Source organism: Pseudomyrmex gracilis, unplaced genomic scaffold (assembly GCF_002006095.1).
Source record: "Pseudomyrmex gracilis isolate BER0280 unplaced genomic scaffold, ASM200609v1 scaffold_1438, whole genome shotgun sequence".
NCBI lineage: Eukaryota > Metazoa > Arthropoda > Insecta > Hymenoptera > Formicidae > Pseudomyrmex > Pseudomyrmex gracilis.
In genome coordinates, this window is record NW_018022022.1 from 4,663 (window position 1) to 28,819 (window position 24,157).

Here is a 24,157-nt window from a genome sequence, read left to right on the forward strand (position 1 = left end):
GCAATAGTCTCATGTATGTGTCAACAGAGTTGTTGCGTTTTTTGTCTCTATGTGCTAACAGTTTTGGCAGCACCAAAGCATGTTTCCGTACTGTAGCGTTTCTGCACACAGTTTCTGTTGCCAAGGTCTGCGTAGTCAGAAATTGTTTGCTGGGTACCTTCTCTTTTCTGTGCTACCTGCACTTCTGGAGCAAAATATTGCCTGAAATAGACAAAACCCAGAAATATCTCCAAACGAGTGGTTTAGGTCTCGATCAGTCGGTGATTGCTATTAATACTTTAGCATCTTTTCTCGGCGAAAATAGAGATAGCCTTATCAGCAAGGTATTGGCTGATGTCGAGATAATATGCGAGCAAATGGAAATTCCTATTACAAAGCGCATACGACGAAAGAAAAAAATGGCAGAAGAAAAAGAAGATGATGCTGGTTTATTACCACAGCAAGAGATACGGCGGAAAATGTTAGAATCTGTTGATCGCTTGAAACAAGAAATTACACAGCGTTTTTAACAACTCATGTTGTTAAATGAACGCTTTGGATTTTTAAGCTTAAAAGTATTGTTTGATGGAAGCAACGATAAATATATATGGCAAAAAGTTGATAAGCTACGTAACATTTACGACGACATTGATTCTGATGAACTCAAATTTGAAGTAGAAAGGCTCCGACATCTTGTAAGCAGTTGTCGTTCCAACAGCAAAGAAAAAACAGATATACCAGCAGTTGAATGGTCAGCAGCAACATTTTTCGCATGGATTGTTCAATGGGGTTTCACAGAAATGCTTCCAAATTTGACAGTAGTCCTAAGAATTTTTCTTGCTATGAGCGTGAGTGTTGCCACCTGCGAACGAAGCTTTTCGAAGTTAAAACTAATCAAAACTTACCTTCGTTCAACTATGAGTCAGATGCGATTAAATAGACTTGCGTTGCTCTCAATAGAACGAGATGCGACAAAGAAAGTTGACTTTTCTAATGTTATTAAAGAATTTGCAAGTATCAAAGCCCGCAAAATTAAAATTTAGTTTATTAAAAGTTTTAAGTTTATTAAAGTTTATTTAAGTTTAAAGTTTATTAAAAGTTTTATTTAAAATTTAGGCTTTATTGTTTATTTTTTTATGTAAATTGACTATAAAATTGATTATAAAAAAAGTAAAAGTGTAAAATAAAAAGATGTTGAGTACTAAATCAAGAGAACAGTTTGTTAGTTATTTCAGTGATCATTATCAGAATAATCTAATAAAGAAGGCACGAGGAAGAAAGACCGCCCACTGAATGGCCCTGATACATCATCGATAGGGAATTTTTTTTAACAGTTACAGAGAATCAATATCAATATCAGGAAGAGTATTATATGGTACTACCAGAGAGAAGTCTGAGAGCGGCCATGCCATTGTAGTTTCTTACGACGGTTTCAACCGCTGGTTTTAGCCGTATTTCTACAAAAGTGGAACTCAAAGGCCGTTCTACATTAAACGCAAGTAGCAGATCTCGTGGAATTGACCAATTGCAGAGTCAAATCAGCCAATCGACCAACGTGATTGATCAGTTTCACGAGACCTGCGATTTGAGTTTCATGGAGAACGGCCTTTGAGTTCCACTTTTGTGGAAATACGGCTAAAACCAGCGGTTGAAACCGTCGTAAGAAACTACAATGGCATGGCCGCTCTCAGGCTTCTCTCTGGTACTACTTCCGTAGGCAACTTTCGAAATCTAACTTTGTGCAGTTTTTATCTCTACTAACACGCGATATACGGCCTTCTTTTCACAGTGGGCGTGCCCATCTGTGTTGGGCTCGTGCTCGAGATGTTGTGACTATGATCGCCTTGTGGAAAGGGAATAAATTCGAGATTACACTCGAATTAATTTTTAGAGTCTCGATCATATATGTAATACTTCTATATGGCTAGTTGAGCTCTCAGCGCGGTCCCAACACTACGGTGCAGACAATGCTCTACTCTCTTTATTACTCTTTATCACTGTTCAGTTTGTTCGAAAGCGCATGCGTGACATGTATCCATAATGCTTATATTGGCTGCGTTCCGATATTCACTGCCAGTACTGAAAATCTATAGCACATGTAACGTGAAGTATAACCTCGAAAGTCTTCTAAGATATTGTTTTGAATCTATTTGTGTAGCACGAAAATTACGTACTACACGAGAAAATCAGTGCAAAATGATGAGGTATTGTTATGTCTGTAACAAAAAACAAGCCAAAAATAAAGATCTTTGCTTACATAAGTAAGTTATAAATAAGCGTAAATTTTAATGTATATATTATGTCTCTGAAATGTGGTTATCAGTTTATCTTAAGAATAATATATAACTTTATATATATAAAATAAATGTAAATTGTAATTTGTTTATCAAATTAATATAATTATTTTACATTTATAAAATAAATACATTTCTTTTTTGTACAATATTGGTGTCACTTGTATATTGCATGCTGTATTTTATTTCTTACTTAATTATGTTGCTTTTATTAATATATTACATCACTGATATTTTTTATTATTGTGCCAAAAATTTAAACGTTTTATTTCATCTCTTTTCTATATTGTTTTCACTTTCTTGCACAATATAAATTAATTTTTGTTTTTTAATCGGGCCTTGAACATATTTATCTAATAAAATTTTACGTATAACTTTTTGTAATTAGAAAATAAAACCATTTATAGACACTTTCTATATTTCTTTTCCTTAATAATTACTAACTAGTAGATTCCTTTTATAAATCTGTTTAAATTTTCCCGCAACGCTTGCGCATTACCAATTATTGAACACTCCTTCTACTCTTTCTTGGAGAGCCAATAAGCATCTATCTTCTATCCTTCAGTGTTGGGACAAGTCCCGCTTATGGAAAACTTGCTCAACTAGCCATATAGGAGTATTACATATATGGTCTCGATTCAGTTCGCCGATCAATCGATACATTTGATTAAAAGGGACCGGCCCGGAAAAAATTCTTAGGTGGTAAGCGGATTCGAACTCGAGACCTCTGGATTCACCATATATGTAATACTCCTATATTGCTAGTCGCGTATCTTCGCAATGAGAGGCACGAGGTCCGAGAAAGGGAGACGCACGAAGTCCAAATATGGGCATAGATGGTCGAGCGTCATTATGCGCAGGCGCATCTACCAAGTGAGTGCGAGCGAGACAAAACATTGGAAAGTGAGAGAAAGAACGCGAGAAAGAGAATGGCGCAAGCGTGCTTGAATGTTCACCGCATGCGCACAAAGCAGCTGGAGAGAGAGGCTACTATATTGTCTGCACCGTAACATTTGAGCTTCAGGTCGGCACCGTACTAGCAATATAGAAGTATTATATATATGATCTCTACATTAGAAGCACAAACAAAACAAACGCAACAATACTTTTTTTTAAATGTTTTATTCTAAATCGATTGAGACTAAAACGAAAGTGATCGGTTTAAGGGCCTTTTACAATAAAATATTAGTAATAAATCAGAAGTCAGAAGCAAGAAATTGACTAATCACAATCGATTATTCTTCTGTGATTTGACTGTGATTGGTCAATTTCTTGTTTCTGACTTCTGATTTATTACTAATATCTCATTGTAGAAGGCCCTTTAGTCGTTCTTGAAATATTGCTCCGTAAAAATCTCCCCACTTCTCAATCGCGCTAATTTCGCGTATAACATAATGGTCGCGTTCAGCATATTCCAGCAGTTGCAAAGCGGTTGAGCAAATGATCAGTGAACGCTTAGTGATATAGATCATGCTTGCTGAACGGTCTTGAGCTTCAGATCTGTATAACATGTCACGTGATCCTACACTGTTTTTTAATAAAGCTTAAACATAAGTCTCTCAGTGTGTTTATTCATAATAAACTAAACAATAGAAAACAAAATATTATCAAATTATTAAAAAATTAAGTGTTATAATTTACAATTTGCAATGGACAATTTAAATGTGATTGTTTTATTTGCTATGAATAATGGCAAAAACGACACTATACATTTTGAGGTTTTCAGAACTCATTTTCTCTTACATACAAATCAAAATTACCCGTGTTTACATTTCTCATATGTGTGCCACCATATTCTTTTACAACATGTTACGCTTAGGTAGCAGAGAAAAACTTCGATGGAAAAAATGGCGCTCCCTAAACATGTTGAGTATAGCGGTGACTGAGCAGAGTGCGTTCAGCAGACACTCACCCAACAGTTGTACAACAGTTGTATCTGCTGAACGCGACCAATAACAGGCACGGGTGCGTCGTGCCGTTCGAGCGCGACTTCGTAGCGCATGAACTTGGCGCGAGACACTACCGTGCCTCTTGATTGAAAATTTGATAAGGCTTATAACTCTACATCTTGCAAGGTTATATCCGCAAGAATGGGTGATAATGGCGAATGTATTGGAGTACCAAATAGTTGTTTATAAATGTTATCGAAAGTGAAGAGAATGTCGATGACATCACAAATCTTAACGCTGTTATAAATTCATTAACTTTTGTATAATTCATTAATTTTTGTAATCTGATATGTTTTTATCTTCCTAACACGCTTGTCAAGGATAAATCAATAAGAACATTTGTGAACAATGATATTACATCTAAGGAACATAGTACAACACTATCTTCTACTTTAAGACCGGTTAACATGTTACAGGTGGAAACTATTCTTAATAAAAATTGAAGATTTAGGAATGCTTTTATGTAAAATTTTGTATAAATAATAGGCAAAATTGTGTAGAGAACTATCAAGTATATGTCTACAACATTAATTGCGATACTTGCGATGCTAATTATTGGCCAAACGAAAAGGCAACTGAAAACTAGAGAATTAATGAGCACTTATTCTGTAAAAACCAACCAAATTAAATCAGTAATTTTTGAACATTGTATGAGCCATGGTGGAAGTAATAAGGTGTGCTCATGCGCAAGCATTTTTGTTGGCCAATAAAAGAGCGTGACTGAATTCAGCCATCTTAAGTCATTCAAATGCATATAATTTAAAAAGAAATGAATAATACAGTTGATAAATCAATTTTAAGTATAATTTATTAATTACAATATCATATGTGTTAACTATAAATAAATTATACTAATGAATATGCATACCAATTTGTAGAGTTAACCTATTTCTCACGCTCTTTGTTTATATAGAGTGTATTCATGCATATGCGCACATTATCTTATTGCATGTTACGTGTACTATAGAATTATGGCGGATCTCAGTCACTGCGCAGAACGTGACGAAAATTGTCCGAGAAACGAGCACACCTTATTACTTCCATCATGGTATAAGCACCGGACATTCTTTTAATTGAAATTCAGTAAAGATACTTGACCACGAACTCAATTATTTTAAAAGATTAACTTCTGAAATGTTAAATATTAAATTAAAAAATAATAGCATTAACGTTATGCAAGACACAATTCTGTTGGATAATATATATACTTGCTGATTTTCAGTCGAATTAATAACCAATAAGAGTTCTCTCATATAAATAGAGTTACTATCTTAACTGATTTTAACTTTCTTGACTTGCGTATAATTCCCTCAATATTGACGATAATCCCGTAACGACAACATCGAAATTTTAATCTCAGTGCGGCCTGGAGCCTACCGGACAATTATTTTAACTTAATACATCGTCATACGCACAGAGAAATGTCGATCTTAGAGTAAGTTTTATATTTTTATCACTTGAAGTTTTATTTTCGAAGTTAATTTGTTACATTCATTAGTTTACAAAAACATCTATTGTAATTTGTCTAAACAATTTATGTATTGTCATCACTGAATTTTTGTTTATGTCATGCACTAGATAATTTTTACTGATGAAGACTAAATCAATAAAGTCAAAACGTCTAAAGTACTAATTTGTTGAACAATTACTGTATACCATTCCCCAACTGGTTTGAACAGCTCCATTTAAAACAATTTGTGATTATATATTAAGAACAGTTTATGGTAGATATAATTTTAAAGTTTAACAATAACCACATATGTATTAGAATATTTAGGATTTGTAAGAAAACACACATGAGGTATGAAATTCCTTCACATTATATAGTTTATATTATCGTCATATATTACCATTTCTTGCAAGGTACATAAGTCGTTACGCGCGTTATAAGAGGGAAAAATCATTTTTAATTGAATTTCTCTCCATAAACGCATCGAAACTTGTTATGTAAATGAGATCTGACTCGATGCGATTTATATAATTTTTAATTCACACATGCGGGAAAAAAGAATTTATGCGCGTAAAGATTTCTTATAATATATATATATATATATATATATATATATATATATATATATATATATATATATATATATATAATACAGATAATACCGCAAAGCTACAAGAGACATATGTTAAATAAATAAGAACAAGTATGCCGATATATTTCTCTCGAAGAAACTACTCGATCTCTTGATGTTTATACAAATAAAAACGAATAAGCGGGCTTCTTTCTCTGATTCCTCGAAGATTGCATCGATTATATTAACAATTTTCGCGAAATATTTCTAACAGCCCTTTTATTTCGTTATAATTACTGATGAACTACCCGTTAATAATTTCATTGTGTACACAATATCTTTTCTCAGAAAGCATTCGGTGCGCGTTCTCTTAACACAACACATTAAAGAATAATAATATTAGTACAACAACAACAACAACAATAATATAATAATAATATAATAATATAATTATAATAATAGTAAAAATAATAAATATAGACAAGACGCTATATATAAAGAGATAGTTCCATGCTTTCGATTTCAGTCATGGTTGCGCGTAATGTCACACAATAGTTATTTTTTTCTTCCGCTACTCTCTGACTTCGTGCAGAAATTATAATTTTTCTATGTTGCAAGCATTTGCAAAAGCGTGTAATGCGAGGAAAAAGGTTTTTTTCATATAAGATTTCATATAGAGTTGCGTTTCTCTTTCTTTTTGTTTTTTATATAAATGGCATGCTTGTTGCTGATTCGATATAATCCGAATATTTATAGTCAAATCTTATATAGATCATTTTAAGTTCTCATCTTCAAATGTTCTGTAGTAAAACGGCTCATACAGCATTACATCTTAAGATAAAATTACTACGATCTCAAATATAAAAATATTATGAATGCCGGTCATAGACACGATAAAGAGGTAGAAGAATAGTCTTTAGTTAATGTCAATAAAATAATTAGCGCATATAAGTCAGAATTAGTTTTCTTATTCTTTGTTTTTTGTTAATTGACATAAATTATTATATTTGACCGTAGGAAAAATTTTATGCGTTGTACCTTTTTGAACTATAATGATGTCATGTCTTATACATATATGTCATACTGAGAGTTTATAATTTTGGACGGAAACTAAAAGTCCTTCAATAGCAGCATATCGAATCGATACTTACACAAGTTATGCTCGAAATAAATTTTATTTTCGTTCTTTTATATATATACGTTTTCAACATAACATATATTATTATGCGACCAAAAACAATAGTTTTTTGCCCAATCAATCACTACTCTCTCTCTCTTTCTCTCTGAATTGATACTTCTCCAGATTTATATCATATACATATTCAATATTTCGTCAACTTTCGAACAGCTGTTGTCGGACAGTTCGACATAGCTCTCGTTCGAACAAGTAAACAATTTCTCTATTTCTTTGGTAGCTAAGAACGATTTGTGATATTTTTCAAATAAATATTTTTTTCCTACGTATGCAGCCATATTGCAAAAGGGAGAAGACACTGATAAGAATTGACATTCGTTAAATAAAAAATTTTGTTCAATATTTTGTACCTTTTTCATTTTGCGTTCGTGGGACACGTCGCGGACATACCGCGCGCTATAAAAATCTTTACATATACGGATATAAGTTTGATATCGTGCGGTTGTAATACTGGTATAGTAATCATCAATCATGTCACAAAGAAATAGCAAGAAAAAGCGATAGTCTTTTATTTTAAAAAAATATACTTTTGATGTGCATAGCGTTTCTACTTTTTCTCTTTTTGTATTTTATATTTTATCGATTTTCTGTCAGAAGATTTAACGCGTCTTGCCAATAATTTAGCTGTTCAGTGTTAGATAAGATTTTACGAAGGGCAAACGGTCATTTTATTCATCAACTAAAACTGATAGTAAAATAGTTTTGCTCTTCCGATTTTTGAAGTTTAAACTTTTTACAAAAATGAAACATTGCAAACAAGCAGCTGAAATCGCTCGTTCTTGCTACACGCTTAATTTATTCTCAGTTTACTATGACAAAAGCTGTGTTTTATTGGTGTTTCTTTTGCTTTTTTTACTTAATGTTTCTTTAAAGCACAATCAGTTTTCTTCTCGAGTCTTGTCGTATCCGTCGCAAACTCTCTTTCGTACCGTGTAAAGATTTATTTTGATTGCCTCTTGCGTCCCATGTTGCAGATCTTGAAGTGGCACAGAGACATATCTGAAACTCACAAATTGTATACGTTACTCTGTTTTCCTAATTATTATGAACATCTCCGGCAGATGACATTGTGATATACAATATTACGTGTCATATTTATTGCATTTTCTACACATACATTTTGACACAAACTAAACCTAACGATGTAACATTAAAAGAAGGATATTAAAAAGTGGTCGATTTTTATGCCTTAGTGTGGCAAGTAAAATTCGAGTGATTTTGTATAGATTTTTGGTCGTAGAATCACATAGCGTATTTAGTTTTTTCATAAAGTGAAAATGCATATTTTCCTACTTTTTCTCAATTTTTCCATATTTTCCCTGCATGTTAAGGAAAAACTTTACTTGCCACACCGGAGATAAAAATCGACCACTTTTTAACATCCTTTTTTGTCACTCTTAAAAGTTTTTTCTATATTGTAGTAACACCTGTCAATACAAAATGGTAAACAACTTCCAAAACTAAACTGTGTGCATTATATATATATTGAAATTATTGTTACTTTAAAAGCTATTTGTATATAATTCTGGTAGTTTTCGCCGACGGTTTTTTTTTATCTTTTGTCGAATCAATTACGAGAAACACGCGACCAACATTTAATGCGTCATGCGCCAATTGCTCCAATCAATTGTTGATGATGGTCTTCGATTGTCGAATACGGCGCAGAATGATTATATATAATATAATCACTCTGCGCAAGTGTTTATACCGTCTGCTGTTCAGAAAAAACTTATTTACAAATAGTCAATAATTACAAAACATTTCTTAAACACCAATTTTCCCGAAATATCAAAAGAAATCAATTTTCATGTCTCTCAATAAAGAGAGAAAAGAGCGGGAGTTTTGTTCTCGCGGCGAAAAATAATCTTTTGATCTTTCAAATCTTAGTAACAAGAATTCCGACAAAAATGATAACTTTTTGAAATTTTTTGAATGTTTTTTTCCTTGATGAATAACTGAATCACATTTCAAGTTTCTTTGAGTATTACACTACATAATAATATTCTCGGAATGCTCTCTCGTATATTAATTTCTTTTTACTCTGGCAAACTTCTCTTAAAAAGAGATAAAACCACGATAAAAAAAAGTAGAAGCTATCAAAAAATTTTCTAATTAAGAATGTATTTCTCGTATTTAATTTTTTCTCCGCACAAAAATGATAAATTAGAAATCTGTAAAATCATTTTATATCACCTGATTTATATAAACTAATATTAATTTTAGAAAATATATTTCAAAAAACTTTTTTTTATAAATACTTACAACTCACTCCGTTACTGTTTTGTCGTTTAGTCGGATATGGTTGTTCGGCGTGATTGATTCTAGCCGCGGGCAAGGGTAGTGCTTCCGGCTCTGTTTCTTCGCTGAAGTAGTCGGGCAATTGTTGCTCGGCGATTGCGCGTTCTCTCTCGCGGGCTTTTGCTTCCAGCATCGCTTGGATCTCGATTTGCTCATCGGTGATCTCGTGCGCTTTTTCGGCAATTTGATGCTTTTCCTCGGTCAGATGTTTTAAGCGGTTTACCAGTATCTATATACGTGACAACGGTGAAAAAACTTATATAAATTGGTTATATTTTTTTTATTAAATTGTTGAATACTTGTTGACGACAAGCTAATTGTTAAAAAAAAACGGTTACTCACAAGACTTTCGGCGTCCATCAAATTGTCGTTAAACGAAACAAAGCTCGATGTCAACGGTTCGGGTTCCGCGAGCACGAAAATTTTGTCGCTGCTTGTAACACAGAACAATACGAGTGCCACCAGTAGACACAAGCTTGTCCTAGCGGCGACTTGTTGCTTAACTCTTTCCGTCATTCCCTCGTGATCTCTGAGGAAACAGAAATATAAAACATGTATAATAGCCGAAAAGAAAATAGTAAACAAACGAACGAAAGATCTTCACAAAAGGAAAAAGTATTTCGGGTTAATTAACATTTTATCGATAATTCTGCAATATTTTATTACTTATTATTTATTAATTCTCTGATTTTTCTAAAATAGAATTAAAACAATAACGAAAATTTTTATAAAAGAGTAAAGAAAGATTTTTATTTAATAAATATTTTCTTTCTAATGTTTCATTCCTCTTTGCACTAAAATTTTTGGAAACACAAATACACAGATTGTTGAAACTACTTTCGTAATGATAAAATTAATAAAAAACCTTATAACGAAAATCATAAAAACATAGTAAAATCTAATAACGAGGCGCATAATCCGAAGTTCATGCATTGTAATCGCGGCCGGATTAACTAATGGAGAAGAAAAAAAGTGCGACAATCGTATTATGCGTTATAATCTTTTTCTATTACAAAGATAAAAAAGTTCGTAAGTCATTTTCTACAGAAAAGAAAAAAAAGAACGAGAAACCAGATTTTTATTATGTTTTGGATAATCGCTGTCTGCGTGTTGATTACGCTAGTATCTAATTGATTTTAGACAGACGTCGAGTAAGACAGAGCAAGAAATTTACACAAGATCTATGAGTTCGAAAATTATCGTAGATTATCCTTGCCGGCGATAGCCGTATCGTGTGACGGATGTTCGGCGCGTCACGTGATAATAAAATAAAATCGACTAATGAGACGGGAAATCTGAACTCAATTAACGAGAAGCGAAATCGTCAGATATATGCAAAGCGTCGTATGTCATGTATTAAAATACAATGTAAAAAATAATGGCAGAGAACGATGAATTGTTCAGTGATGATTCTTTTATTCAAAATATCAAATAATCGCATTTATAATTTCAAATAAAATTCAAATCATTTCAAATAAAAGAATCATAAATAATCGTAATAAATAAAATTATTTATAATGCGATTATTTATAGATTTTTTTATCAATTTTTTCTATAGATTTTAAATCGATTTTATCACGCACACATAAATTAATAAATCCGAGATCAGGCGAGACTACAACGCATCGATCTCGCAAACAAAACGATTAGAAGTCAATTTGCTCACACATACGTTTGACGTAGAAAAATCACAGTCGGCTGGAAAAGTTGTTATTAAAGACGAGGAAGAACTATATAATTGGCAATGACTTCAATTTGATTAAATGGAAAAAAGAAAAATTTGTTTTGTTTTTGTTTATTTTAAAATATATGAGATTAATTGAAAAAAAAACATTGATTACAAAAGAATATTCAACACAGTTTTAATATCTTTTTGGTTACATCGCAAGAGATAAATTTCTTTATAGTTGACATTTAACGTCGCGTATTGTGAAATTGTTCGGCGAAATATCAGGATTGCGACGTGTAACTTACTGCTCTTATCTTAGTTGAATATTTCACGCGGCTCGTGCTCTCTATTTCGATGGAACGCGATGGAATGAGCGGCAAAGGGCTGTTGCACCCCCCATTATATCCGCGCGCGAAATCTCCTCTTTCATCCCCCCGCCATCATCCAGACACGCACCTACTCCTACCACCTATAGTAGGTGTCGGAGGTGACACAGTGAGACACACACACACACACACGCGCGCGCGTGTAGAGAGAGAGAGAGAGAGAGAGAAGAGTAGTCTCTTACTTTTTTTCATGAAAACGCGTAACGCCTACCTACATGCGTCGATTCCGGTATTTTAAGACCAGAATTTCTGTAGAGGGAAATCTACAAAAGCAGAAATGATACGAGTCGGATTGATATGTATGATCTTCGATTTACTCGGCGCTAAATACGAATCTTTCGAATTTTTGTTTTGTTTAGCCATCTCAAGACACGCAGATTGCCACGATGACGAGAAAATGATGCAATTGTATTATAAGACTCCCGATAAGAATTCGTAACGTGTAAAAACAAACCGCATCAGCAAACGTATTATTTTCAGCACATTTTCTATATTTCTCGGAAATATTATTATGAAATTTTATTCAGTCGTAACTATGCGCATATCGCATAGTTCGCACAATTATGACGAGATTGTAGATACGCAAAAATAATTTTGTGTATATCTGTTTCTTCTAATTATTTAAACCTTGACACAGTTTTCTAATCGCTTCAAAATTTCTTGAAAAGCATTGCCAACTGGACCAAATAACTTTTCATATGTTAGCGGACTGTACGTAGACGTAAAGAGAGCAAATTTTATCCTCACACAAGCAAGTTTACAACGTGTTTTAAAGTTACACACACCCATACCCACATCCACACACCTACACCTACGCACACACACACACGCATAAATATATATATACATACATATATATAGCATACATATATATATATATACGCATACATATATATAGACTGTGTATTGTCAATATCTTTAATATAAATTGCATATATATTATCGATGAGCGAATGTTTAAAATTAGCTATGGTCCTGTGTCGCGGACCAATAGTGACGCGCGCAGATGAAGATAAGCGACTCTCTTGCGTTATCATGACATAGAGAAGTTAGGAAGACAGTGGAGGGTAAGAAAGAGAGAGAAACGAGAGAGATTATCGAGATTCGGTGAAGATTCTTTCTCTCCCACTGCGCGAAATCCCATGTCTGATAAAATTGTTGTACCTTGCGTAAGTTATCATTAGAATTTCTCAATCTCTCCGATGCGGGTGCGTAGAGATCGAGACTTGACGCATAAAGCACAACAAGATTATCCCACTCGAGTAAAAGAGAAAGAGCAACACAAGGATATCACGTTTAAAGCGTTTCTAGGATGTTAGGAGGATTATTGCTCTCGCGTTTAATTAAGATTTAATGAGAACTAATAAGATAAGAGCATGTAGAATTCTCTCGCGGACAGCTGCGTATATAAACAAACCGCAGCTTCCACAGTCTATGAATCAATATAGAATTTCTCCCTTGAGTTTCGATCTCGACTCCGTAGATGAATCAAATCGCGTATTCGCTTAACTGTGTGTTATTCTGAAACTTCACACAAAAGAATTTCTTGATTAAATTAATTTACCAAGTATCTACTTAATAGAGTGTGGAGCGTTTTTCATATCTAAAACTCGAAAACTTTACTTTTCAGTAAAAACAAAATAAATTATAATGTAAAATTAATGAATTTAGAATTAATTAATTTGAATAAAATTCTTTTTATATTTGTTCATTACAAGTGATAAACGTAAAATAAAACATGTGAGACAAAATAAAAATTAAATTTCTCACATATTACGTATCAATTACTTTTTTCACGTTGTAATTGAAGGATTAATTATATATCAAACCACGTGTACTTAATCGCGTCACGAATCTCGTGTAGGAGTGGAATACTCAATACATCACCCGTTACACGTATGTTATTTCCTCGCGTCGCATATAGCGAGCTTGCGCAACCATATGCTTGCCTTTCCGCCTTCATCATTTAACGAAGAAGCTATGCCGATTTTGTACTGTCAAACTAACGCAAAGCTCAATTACGTCGGAATATATAAACGACCGTATCCGTGAATCCTTCTCCGATTACGCACTTCCAAACGTCTAGAGAAGGCGAGTCAATGCACGAAAGAATAACGGAAAGCGCTATGCCTCGAAACGCTCGCAAAATGTCGCGATATGTTACATATATAGAATTATTTTGCATAAAACAACTAGATTTTATTTACACACAACAGGCCATGTCGAGCGACGTCGAAGAGACACAGCAAGTAGAGAAGCCCTTCGTCGCGGAGCGCGCAAAGACCGGCCGCGCAAAATGTAGGAGATGTAAATGCGCGATTGAAAAGGGCGAGCTGCGAATCGCCAAAATGGTAACTAACTTCTTCACCGACGGCAAACTGATGGCGTCTTGGCACCATGTCAACTGCATGTTCGACGTGTTCGCTAATCAGCGGGCTACGACAAAGAAGATCGACAATCCAGTAGAAGACGTGAAATGTTGGAACGAATTGTGCGACAAAGACCAGATGATCATCCTCAACAAGCTAGGAAAGTGTAAGAAATTCTAGTATCGTCGTAAAGAGAGTGTTATGTCCTCTAACGCAATGTCCTTCGTGCAATTTATTCTTGATACTCTTCGAGTCGCTAAATCCTTGAGTCGATTAAAATCTGCATCTAATTGATATTGTGCTTATTTTCGCATTATCCGTTGAAGCGGAGTTAATCCGCGTTACATGGAAAAATCATTTGACGGATTTTTCCCCGGCTTTCTTTTCAAAACTTTTAATAAGTTTTTTTCTTTTTTTTCTTTCCTTTACGAGTGTAGCTTTATAAAACGGCAACTTTCGAAAGAAGTCGATGTTCGTAAGAGAGAGAAAAAAAGAGAGAGAGATTGACGATAGTGGAAGAAGTTTATCGATATTGGGAAAACGCGTTATAGATATTTATGTCTTGCAATTTTGCCCGATGTAATTAAAATTTGTTCGGTTCACGCAAAAGAAAGTTTCGGTATTTGCAACGTACGCGAGTACGTGTATAAAAAAAGATAACGTGAAAAAAGGACAATTTCATTAAGATTTTGAAATATCTTGCAGACATTTGAGAGATAAAAATTCTAATAAAAAAATTTTTAATTTTATGAAATTTTACGATTGTTTTCTTAAATATAATGTTTGAAAATCTGTTTATTAAGAAGAAGAGTTAGAACTGCTTTTGTGAGCTATGTTATTGTTATTTTTAGCTTCGATTAAAGTTTCGAAAAAAAATACGTCACCAAAAGAGGATCTTTCGAGAGAGTCGTCGAAGAAAAAATCAAATAAAGAATCAAATAAGGGCGCGACAGTTACAACAAACAAGAAAGAAAAAGATAGAAAGAAAGATCGAAAAGTAGCGTCGGAGGATGACACTTTTCGCGAGTTTCAACGTGTTTGCAAGAACGTTGCTGACAACGACGCGTATACCGACAAGACCGCGATTATTAAAAGGATGTTCACTAACGGAGTACATAGAAGTAAGTCTTCTTTTATTGATATATTCATAAAATCACAAATTCAATATATTTTGTAAAAAAGACAGGGAATAATGATAATAGAACAATTGAATGAAACACACACACAAAAAAAACTTGATCATTTTAATTAATTACAAACTAATTTTCCAAGTGTTGTAAAGATTTAGAATTTTAACTTTTATATTTTACTGATCGACTCATTTATCTGCTTTGTTATGTGAAATATTGATTTCAATTGAGAGCCTTACGCTGGATGTTTGTTTATTGTTAGTTTTAAACTTCTCTAGAGCTGAATTTTTTCATTAATTTTGATTTTAATTTAAAGGATTGTATTGTCAAATAATTATATTTTTTAATTAAATTAAGATGGATTTAAGATAATAAGATTAAAGATAATGAGCGTATAAAAACCAGAGACGAGCATCAAGTTGATAAGTACGGCTCGATCGGAGTTTATCTATACAGTTCTTTGATACATTCTGTATAGAGGTTATTATGATAGCTTCCGAGATGAGCGATATTCGGTGACCTCGATAATGAGCCAAAAAAGCTTCATGTAAATTAGCAAATTATCATCGATCGTTTTTTTTCCTGTCGTTTTGTTTCTTTAACTTTAAACGTGTTTTTATCTTTGCAAAATTATAAAAAGAAATTGCATTTCTCATTTTTGTTTTAATTGTTTCGTCTCTTAATACAAAAGAGATGGAATAATAATTCACATTCGAATAGAAAGTGCTTTATTAATCAAAATTCTTACGATTTTTCGCGAGAGTGTAAAAAGACGCGGAGACATTTATTAATTATTCCTTTTGTCATTTCCACGAGCTAATGTTTGCAGTAGATTATCAGATTATACATAAGAAAGTGCAAAACAAAAAACACAATAAGCACATAAGTAAAATATTTGAAGTAATATTAAGTAAACAATATAATGTAATATATAAAGTAAAAAAAAAATAGACAAAAATAAACCAAGAAAAGACAAAAATAGACAAAACAATAACGATTAAAATTAATTCTACAGAAAAACATAATTAACTTGAAATATTTATGATCGCATCAGAGTATCTAATCTTGTTTCTGCAACTAGAATTAGAAATAGTTCAAAATTGATTGTAACTCGATAGAGTATTGTACAACTCGAAACACTTTTATATTTTCGTCTTTCAATGACCAAGAGAAACATACAAATTGCTGGCAGCAATGAGCGGTGCTTTATGACTTATTTTGACCGGAAACGTGAGTTTACAGTTAGTATGTACCATGATCCGATAACAATATCTCCTTTATTTTTGGGCAATCGTCGATTCTTTACGAAATCGTCTACGCGACCCAAAACACGCGATAGCACTCTTTTGTAATCATATTAGTCGTATCCAGTCAAAAGTGATTTGCGAATTTTTGCTTGTTACAATAACTTCTTTGTGAATAGTACACAAAAATTTTAGGATTATTTTACTTATTTTTTATTTTGTAACGTGAAATTATCTAAATTTTCCACTCCATTTTTTAATAAAACAAGATGATATTAAAATTTCCTGTATACCCCTTCAACAACAAAGGAATCATTGTTTTACAACACACAATCGATCTCTCTCAAATCTTATTTTCATTTATCGCGCACAGCGCGTGAAATATGTGTGTTACTGTATTTATTTTATTACTTTGATTTTTATAGAAAGTATATCTTGTGTTTTTTACGACCCTGTTTATATCTACTTGTACTTGTATGATATCATATGAGATTATAGATGCGGCAAACTTGTTGCACAGTGAGACTCCCTACGACTTTACTAGGATTCTGCCCAAAAGAATAACTTTAAGCAAAATATCTATATTTTGCTTCATTCTCACGTGAGACAGAGGAATAAACCAGAATGAGTCACGAGGTCTTGCGTACTTTGCAAAGAAGAAGACAAAGATAAAGAAACAAAATGAGGGCGGATCGAACGGTCAATACAGAAATCGCACAGCATATTACCCAATCCCATCAATGAGGGGGCTATCGATGAACGCGGGCGTTTTCTCTCTTTGCGTAAACACGAAGAGATTCATCTCTCCGGACTTTTGACCGCCCCTTTCCCCTTTTCAACTTACGAAGCTCTCTTTCTCTTGCGTTTGCTTTTATTTCTCATTCTGTTGAGATCTTTGCGCACTATCGTTCTTCCTCGAGCAAAATCATCTTTTCGCGAAGTTTCCCTTCCCTTCTTTTTCCTGTCTATCTGTCTCCCGCTTCTTCGTGCGCGAGCGCTTTTCAGAGGCGAAGGGGCGAGACCCGGAGAGCTGACGGTTAGTAAATATGATACCGGGGTAGAGGGGCAAATCGGATACAAGGAAACCATTAATCATTCAGCACACGCGAGTACGATCAGTTCAGAGAGTCACTAAATGGAAGATTTTTACGAGTTTATCTGTGACTGGCAAGTGAGAGAGATAGGAAGAGAGAGAGAGAGAGAGAGAGAGAGAGAGAGAGAGAGAGAAATAAACATTAAAACTTGGCAAATCTCGCCAAATCTTAAAGTTTTGTGAAAACTATACATACGTATACGGAATGCGGAGTATTTCGGGTTATAGCGCAGTTTATATACAATGCTCCTTCTGCACTACTTTGCGAAATCTCTAGATCTGATTGTCAAGCAGCACGTACAAATTTATAAACAAAAAAAGAACACAAATTTATTCGCAAAGAAAAAAAATGAAAAAAATATTTTTTCTAATAAAAACTTATTTACATCATAAATATTGAGATTAAACATATGTAAAATGAAAACACTTTATTAATAATGAAATTCTGGACAATATCAAAAAAACAACTATCTCTTTTAATCAAAAGTTCTATATATATCTATGGAAAATTTATGAAGAGTCTTAAAATGTTTGAAAGAAAGTATGTACTTTTTGTTTCAATTTCACTTTGTGTTTAGAGAGTCTGATTTTCTCCAAAAATTAATAAACTTCACAAGGAATACTCACTGTCGTTATACTTGCTGTAAAGAGTTGAAGGCGTTCTTTTAAGAGCAATGTCACAGGGAGCGTTGTTTCTCTCAAATTGTTTTCTTCGATCTGTGAACTCGCTACAGCACACACGGCGAAAAAAATAAAGAGCACAAAAAAAGATTGATCGTTTTTATATCTATTCTTATAAAAATCTTCGATTTGCAAGTACTTAAGTCATCACCAAGCCTTCGTTTGTCCGAATAATCTGAATATTTTCGCGTTAGAATCTCTCGGTTTTTTAAAATTTCTTTTCTCTCTTTCTTCTCAATCGCTTTTTCACCTTTTTTCGTATATGCTTCGCGATGCGATTGTTCGGTGCGGTTTTGCGTACTATCGATTGGTAGCCTCGCGACCGGTTTTTCGTGTCTTATAAACTCTCGGATCCCCACCCTCTAAATGAATCCTTCTGGTTAAACTTTGCTTTGCGCGTCAATCGGAACGTTGCGACCGACGAGCCCCTCTTGTGTTAGCCAGCTTGGCTCCAGACTATCTTCTACTCTCTCTCCCTGATTTCCTTTATCTCTCTGTTTCTTCTCTTTGCTTGTTCGTAAGTCCGCAACGCTTTATCAGACGTCCACGGCATCTTCGTTTCCGTTCGTCCGTTCATCAAAGCCTATTCTGAATGATCGCGTTTTTCGCTCTGCGCAATTACGATATCTGTTCACGAGATATTACGATGTTACGATATGCGGCGATATATTACATCACGTTTCTAAACAGGAGAGATGCATGCATCGTAAGATTCTCACTAACGACGAAGATTATTCAGAAATGCTTCACTATAGAACAAATGAAAAAATATTTAAATATTTGAAAGATTACTTTTGAGCAAAAGATATTGAAATTTATTTGTGCATTTTAGTATACAAGGTCATTTTAATATCCATCCCCAAATCTCTTTTTCTATGCCTTTTACAAAAAAATGTTTTGTACAAAAGTTGTTTAACCTCAAGGGAGACACAAGATAGAGATATCAATATGTTTTCAGATGGCGCCACTTTCGAGAAATGTACTAATAATCACTTTTCTTAAATAAAAATTGATTTTTTTTTTAAATGAAAGTTGTAGATCTTATTGAGACAAATCCAATCGTATGTATTTATTTAGAATTTTCCTGATTGTTCTACAATTTTTTAATTTTAGAAATTAGGTTTACTTTGGGAGTTATTCGACATTAGTTTTGTGGTTAATTGATTAAAAAATACATAAAGTTTACAAAGAGACATTTGAACGAGGGTAGAGTAATATAATATATTAAAATAGAATAATATATTAAAAATAGAATAATATATTAAAATGCACTTAGAAAGACTTCACTTTTTTTTAAAAGCATTTCTCTACATGTTTGCGAAACACTATGTTCCAAAATTAAAAAATTGTAGAAACATCAAGAAAATTTTAAAGAAATACATACGGTTAGATTTGTCTTGACAAGATCTACAACTTTTATTAAGAGAAAAAAATCGATTTTTATTTCAGAAAAGTAAATGATCAATGAGTTTAGTGATGATCAGTGAATTTCTCGAAAGTGGTGCCATCTGAAAACATATTGATATATCTATCTCGTGTCCTTTTTGAAGTCAAACAACTTTTGTGCAAGATATTTTTTTTATAAAAGGAAGAAAAGAGATATATATTTGGGTTTGGGCATTAAAATAGCTCATCTTGTATACAATTGCAAAATTTGCATGATACATATTTTTCACCGAAAATTTTATATTTCAGAACGGAAATAAATTAAAAATAATTTTTGTTTGTTTGTTTTTATTAGTTTGACAAGCAAACTCTCACTATTTCGTACCAGATAAAAAAGACGAGAAGTTTTAAACTTAATGCTATATTGCTGTATTTGCTTGAGAGATTAGTGACACACATAGTAATATCAGCTTTTATCACTAGTATAGTTTGCGCCGAGTCCGTGACTCAAGACGAATTTCTCAACAGCAGAAACGTATGGTTTATGAATCATGAACTGAGAGAGAGAGAGAGAGAGAGAGAGAGAGAGAGAGAGAGAGAACAGGAACGATTTACACTTTAGTGTAATACGTAGCGTTACGCGCAACGTGACGCAATATTTGACATAAAAAATAAAATCACGAGCAAGGAGAGACAGTAGAGAAAAAACAAGAAGAGAGGGAAAGTGAAGATCACATTGAACGGTGTATCTTTTCAAAATACCTCGCGATGATAGTGATAAGCGAAATAATGATGGTGTCAAATTGTGATGATGACGCAACGCGGCGCCTACGCCGCCGATTGTAATCGTTGCTTTCGATCGCGACATGTCGCGACGTATCTCTGGTCGAGATTCAAAATGAAATAAACGACCAAGGGATGTCGTTGAGAGTCGCCGCCACGATTCGGTATTCGGATGGAGTATCCCTCAGTCTTTCTATTCTTAGACATTATTATTTATACGAATCACGTGCTTGATCATTTCGTTTCGATTGTAGACGTACCGAAGTGTAAACGAGAAAGAGAGAGAATCGTAGAAAAAGAGGATGGTCGTATCTACGCAAAAATTAAGGCGCGTGTTCAAAGGCCTCGTGACGATCTGTCGAATCAACATCGATAGTTTGCGGTAATGGAGCTCCGACTGCGTCGTCGTCGCGGCACGTGTTGCGGTAAAAGCCGCATACTTTACCCGAAATCTCCCGCTCTATTTTTGCCGATGATAAACTCCGTGAGAAATTTTGAACGCAGCTTTGCGTGCGAAGCATTTACATCGATCTCATTTGTTTTTACACAAAAAATAAACGAGAAGATAATATTTCTTTGTGACGCGAATATTTCGTCGCACAGAGACAAAACCGGAGAAAAAAAAGATAAAAGTCAAATAAACATTTCTACGTTAAGAATTTATATGAATACATTTATATGAATACAATTTATATGAATACATTTTAGAACGCTTTTGAGAAAGTACATATTATCATAAAACTTCTAAATGCCGTTGTTTTACTTGGAAACGTATGTAATTTATTGCAGCGCGATTGTTTCCGTCGAAAAAATTCTCGTGTTTATTTTTCTAGTAATATTTCAAAATAATTCGATGGAAGGCCGAAGCAATTTTGATTATTGCCGCGAATATATTACTTGTTAAGATAATATATTGTTTGAAAAAGATAATTAAAAAAAAGAAAACGCACAACTTAGCGAAATAATTATCTCATGCAGAAATAAGTATTAAACAAATATCGAGATAAAAGTGAATGTTGATATACGTGTATGTGTGTTAGGCGCAAACAAGAGAACTGAAAAATTAAAATTTTTTATTAATTTTTGGTAGCAAATATACATTTTGATTATATAAGTTTTACTTAAGTTCTTTCGCGAGTGACAATTATTTAAAATGTTTTTTCTTTATTATGTTATATTTAAAAGTATTGTAGCTTGAGACGAAAGGTGGAAATATTGAACATTAAGAAACTTAAAACACCAAAAGATAAAAGTCAAATAAACATTTCTACGTTAAGAATTTATATAAATACATTTATATGAATACAATTTTTTCGCAATATTTTAAAAATTAGTTAGGGGGGTAGATGAGATCTCTCATATATGTGATGCAAATCCAGCATCCGATATGAATTTAAGAATTGAAATTCGATTCAAAAAACTCGCGTGTAAAAATTTACACGCGAACAAATATATATATGTATATGTATATATATACGCATTTTTCCGCACATCCTGCAATTGGCTCATATAACCGTAAATATATTTCGTAGTTTAGTAACTTCTCGAGCTTTAAGAAGATTTAATTGTTAAAACACCAAATATAAAAATCTGAAAGAAAGATTAATCAAATAATAATGTGGAAGAAAAAATCGTTTGTGTTAATCGTTAGTTTTCTGTAGATGGTTTTAAGGGTGACATCGTGCTTTGGTGCAAGCTTCTGTTGCCAGGAGTTGTAAAGCGGGTGTACAATCTACAGAGCAAGCAACTGATAAAGTTGTTCGCACGATTGTTGCTTCAGGATGAGGATGCGATGTTACAACATTTGGAGCAAGGCGATGTGGCTGAGACAATTAGTGTTTTTTTTGAGAAGAGTGTTGCTGTGTTGCCTTGCACTACAAGCGTTCTAACGATTCAAGACGTAAGTGCGTGTAAAACTTGCGAAAAGATTCAAAATGATCGCGATTTCACAATCACGATTAAAAAATCTAATAATTTATAAAAATTTATTCGCGGACAGGTTGATCTATTTTTGGAACAGTTATCGCGTTTGACAAAAGAAACGGAGCAAATCAAACACTTCCAGTCCATTATCAATAAGTATGATTTGGTAGTACGCTTTTCTTTAATGTTCTAGCTGCGACAAGCACAGGAAAACTTTAAAATATATTTATCAAAATACGAATGCTCCGTACGATTACACATCCATTTTTCAAATCCAATTGGCATATAAAATAACGATAATTATTTTGCAATAGTGTAAAGATTTAATATACTCAAAGAAGTCTCTTGAAATTTATTTTATTTAGTTTGTTTTATTTAGTTTTTATTTTAATGTTTTTTTTCTAATTTTATGTTTTTTATTTTGCACAAGCTGTATCTGTTTATTATTCATTTATGTGCGCGGTTGCAGCTAAAACATTTAATTTTGGTTTGCTTGTTTTGATTTTGAAATACTTTTGAATGTATTCCGATAATGTTTTAGATGCACCTCTAACGATCTCAAGACGATCATACGTCTGATTAAGCACGATCTGCGAATCAACGCCGGTTCGAAGCACATGTGAGTGTTTGCTTCTTCCTGTCGATCTTACATATTCGACTACAGTAATGCATGCATTTATAATAACGTTTGTTTAGTCTCGAGGCGGTCCACGCTGATGCATACAGAGCTTTCCAGATGTCACGGGATCTGGAAAGAGTGTTACAACGTTTCCTGCCAAATTTGGGAAAAGAAAAGCCTCGCGTCTTGGACTCAAGTCGCGATAAAGTGGCCATTGCGCTGATGACACCTGTGCTACCGATGCTAGTATGTACACATACAGAATTGCTGCCGAATTATTTAATCGCTCAACAATAATATACAAGAAAACAAATCAAAAAGTTTAATGAACTTTTATCGTTATCGCACGATTAAATGTGACATACTGTTTACACTTTGATGAAATGTAATCTGCATATACAGACGAAAAATTTAAAAATTAAATTATTTTCTGTGCACATCGGAAAAGATACGAGAGTATAATGTAATAAAGTTCGCGATCCACAAAAGTTACGTCGGTGTTAGAAATGTTTTTGTTTCATAATGTCACATTTGTGTTAACAATTATTTGGCTCTCAAAATATATATAGGTTGCGAAAATTGCAGAATTACTTATGTATAATAATTATTGATAAAATATTAAATATATTTTAGCTAATTATTAAGTGTAGAAGAAAAGTGGTATGAAAAAGAATTTTGAAAGATCTATTTTCATTTATTCGGCAGTTTCTGAACGAATCTCACAGAAGTTTTAGCTTTTTATAGCAACACTAAACACACACACACCCAGTAAGCAAAATGCGCGCAATATGCCAGCAGATTGGCAACAGATATACTAAAAAGTTGCGAGNAAATTGGCATCTGTTATGTCCGCATTAGGCTTACAATCTGCTAGCAAAGCCTGCTCACAGAATCTGATAGCAGATTGTCGGCAGAAACCAAGCAAGATCTGCAGCTTTTAGCGATTCATAAAATGGTGCATTTAAAGGATTTCAATATTATTTTTATATTTTTTTAATGTAAAATAAGTAAACAATTTAAAGCAATATTTTTATTATATAATTCTTACAATGATTTTTTTACATATTATTGCGCGTTTTCAACTTATCTACTAAATTATAATTATGTATAAAAAATTATACATACACTAAAATTATAT

At 33.3% G+C, this 24,157-nt stretch overlaps 2 protein-coding genes across 4 annotated transcripts; one reads left to right on the top strand and one right to left on the bottom strand.

Moving 5' to 3' along the window:
• The first annotated feature begins 5,063 nt into the window (after window positions 1-5,063).
• On the top strand, window positions 5,064-23,425 carry LOC109862169 (DNA ligase 3-like). Its single transcript, XM_020442127.1, has 7 exons — window positions 5,064-5,657; window positions 14,008-14,326; window positions 15,012-15,281; window positions 22,139-22,377; window positions 22,477-22,556; window positions 22,942-23,019; window positions 23,097-23,425. The coding sequence occupies exons 2-7, from the start codon at window positions 14,011-14,013 to the stop codon at window positions 23,314-23,316; spliced, it is 1,203 nt and encodes a 400-aa protein (XP_020297716.1). The 5' UTR covers window positions 5,064-5,657; window positions 14,008-14,010; the 3' UTR covers window positions 23,317-23,425.
• On the bottom strand, window positions 7,487-18,811 carry LOC109862170. 3 transcript variants are annotated; one of them, XM_020442128.1, is made up of 4 exons: window positions 18,255-18,811; window positions 10,079-10,265; window positions 9,701-9,965; window positions 7,487-8,443 (listed from the first exon to the last, which is right to left on the bottom strand). In XM_020442128.1, the coding sequence occupies exons 2-4, from the start codon at window positions 10,250-10,252 to the stop codon at window positions 8,379-8,381; spliced, it is 504 nt and encodes a 167-aa protein (XP_020297717.1). In that variant the 5' UTR covers window positions 10,253-10,265; window positions 18,255-18,811; the 3' UTR covers window positions 7,487-8,378. The 3 variants fall into 3 exon arrangements, with proteins under 3 accessions (XP_020297717.1, XP_020297719.1, XP_020297718.1); XM_020442130.1 differs by having other exon boundaries at window positions 7,487-8,437; window positions 18,255-18,787; XM_020442129.1 differs by lacking the exon at window positions 18,255-18,811 and adding an exon at window positions 11,711-11,793.
• Window positions 23,426-24,157: the final 732 nt, after the last annotated feature.

What these genes read in the sequence shown, in the direction of transcription:
- LOC109862169 (XM_020442127.1), top strand. Translation starts at nt 14,011, where the DNA reads ATGTCGAGCGACGTCGAAGAGACACAGCAAGTAGAGAAGCCCTTCGTC. An exon ending in CACTAACGGAGTACATAGAA is followed by an intron (nt 15,282 to 22,138) that starts GTAAGTCTTCTT and finishes AGTTTTCTGTAG; the next exon opens with ATGGTTTTAAGGGTGACATC. An exon ending in TTCCAGTCCATTATCAATAA is followed by an intron (nt 22,557 to 22,941) that starts GTATGATTTGGT and finishes ATAATGTTTTAG; the next exon opens with ATGCACCTCTAACGATCTCA.
- LOC109862170 (XM_020442128.1), bottom strand. Translation starts at nt 10,252, where the DNA reads ATGACGGAAAGAGTTAAGCAACAAGTCGCCGCTAGGACAAGCTTGTGT. An exon ending in TGATGGACGCCGAAAGTCTT is followed by an intron (nt 9,966 to 10,078) that starts GTGAGTAACCGT and finishes TCACGTATATAG; the next exon opens with ATACTGGTAAACCGCTTAAA. An exon ending in AAACAGTAACGGAGTGAGTT is followed by an intron (nt 8,444 to 9,700) that starts GTAAGTATTTAT and finishes ACAATTTGTGAG; the next exon opens with TTTCAGATATGTCTCTGTGC.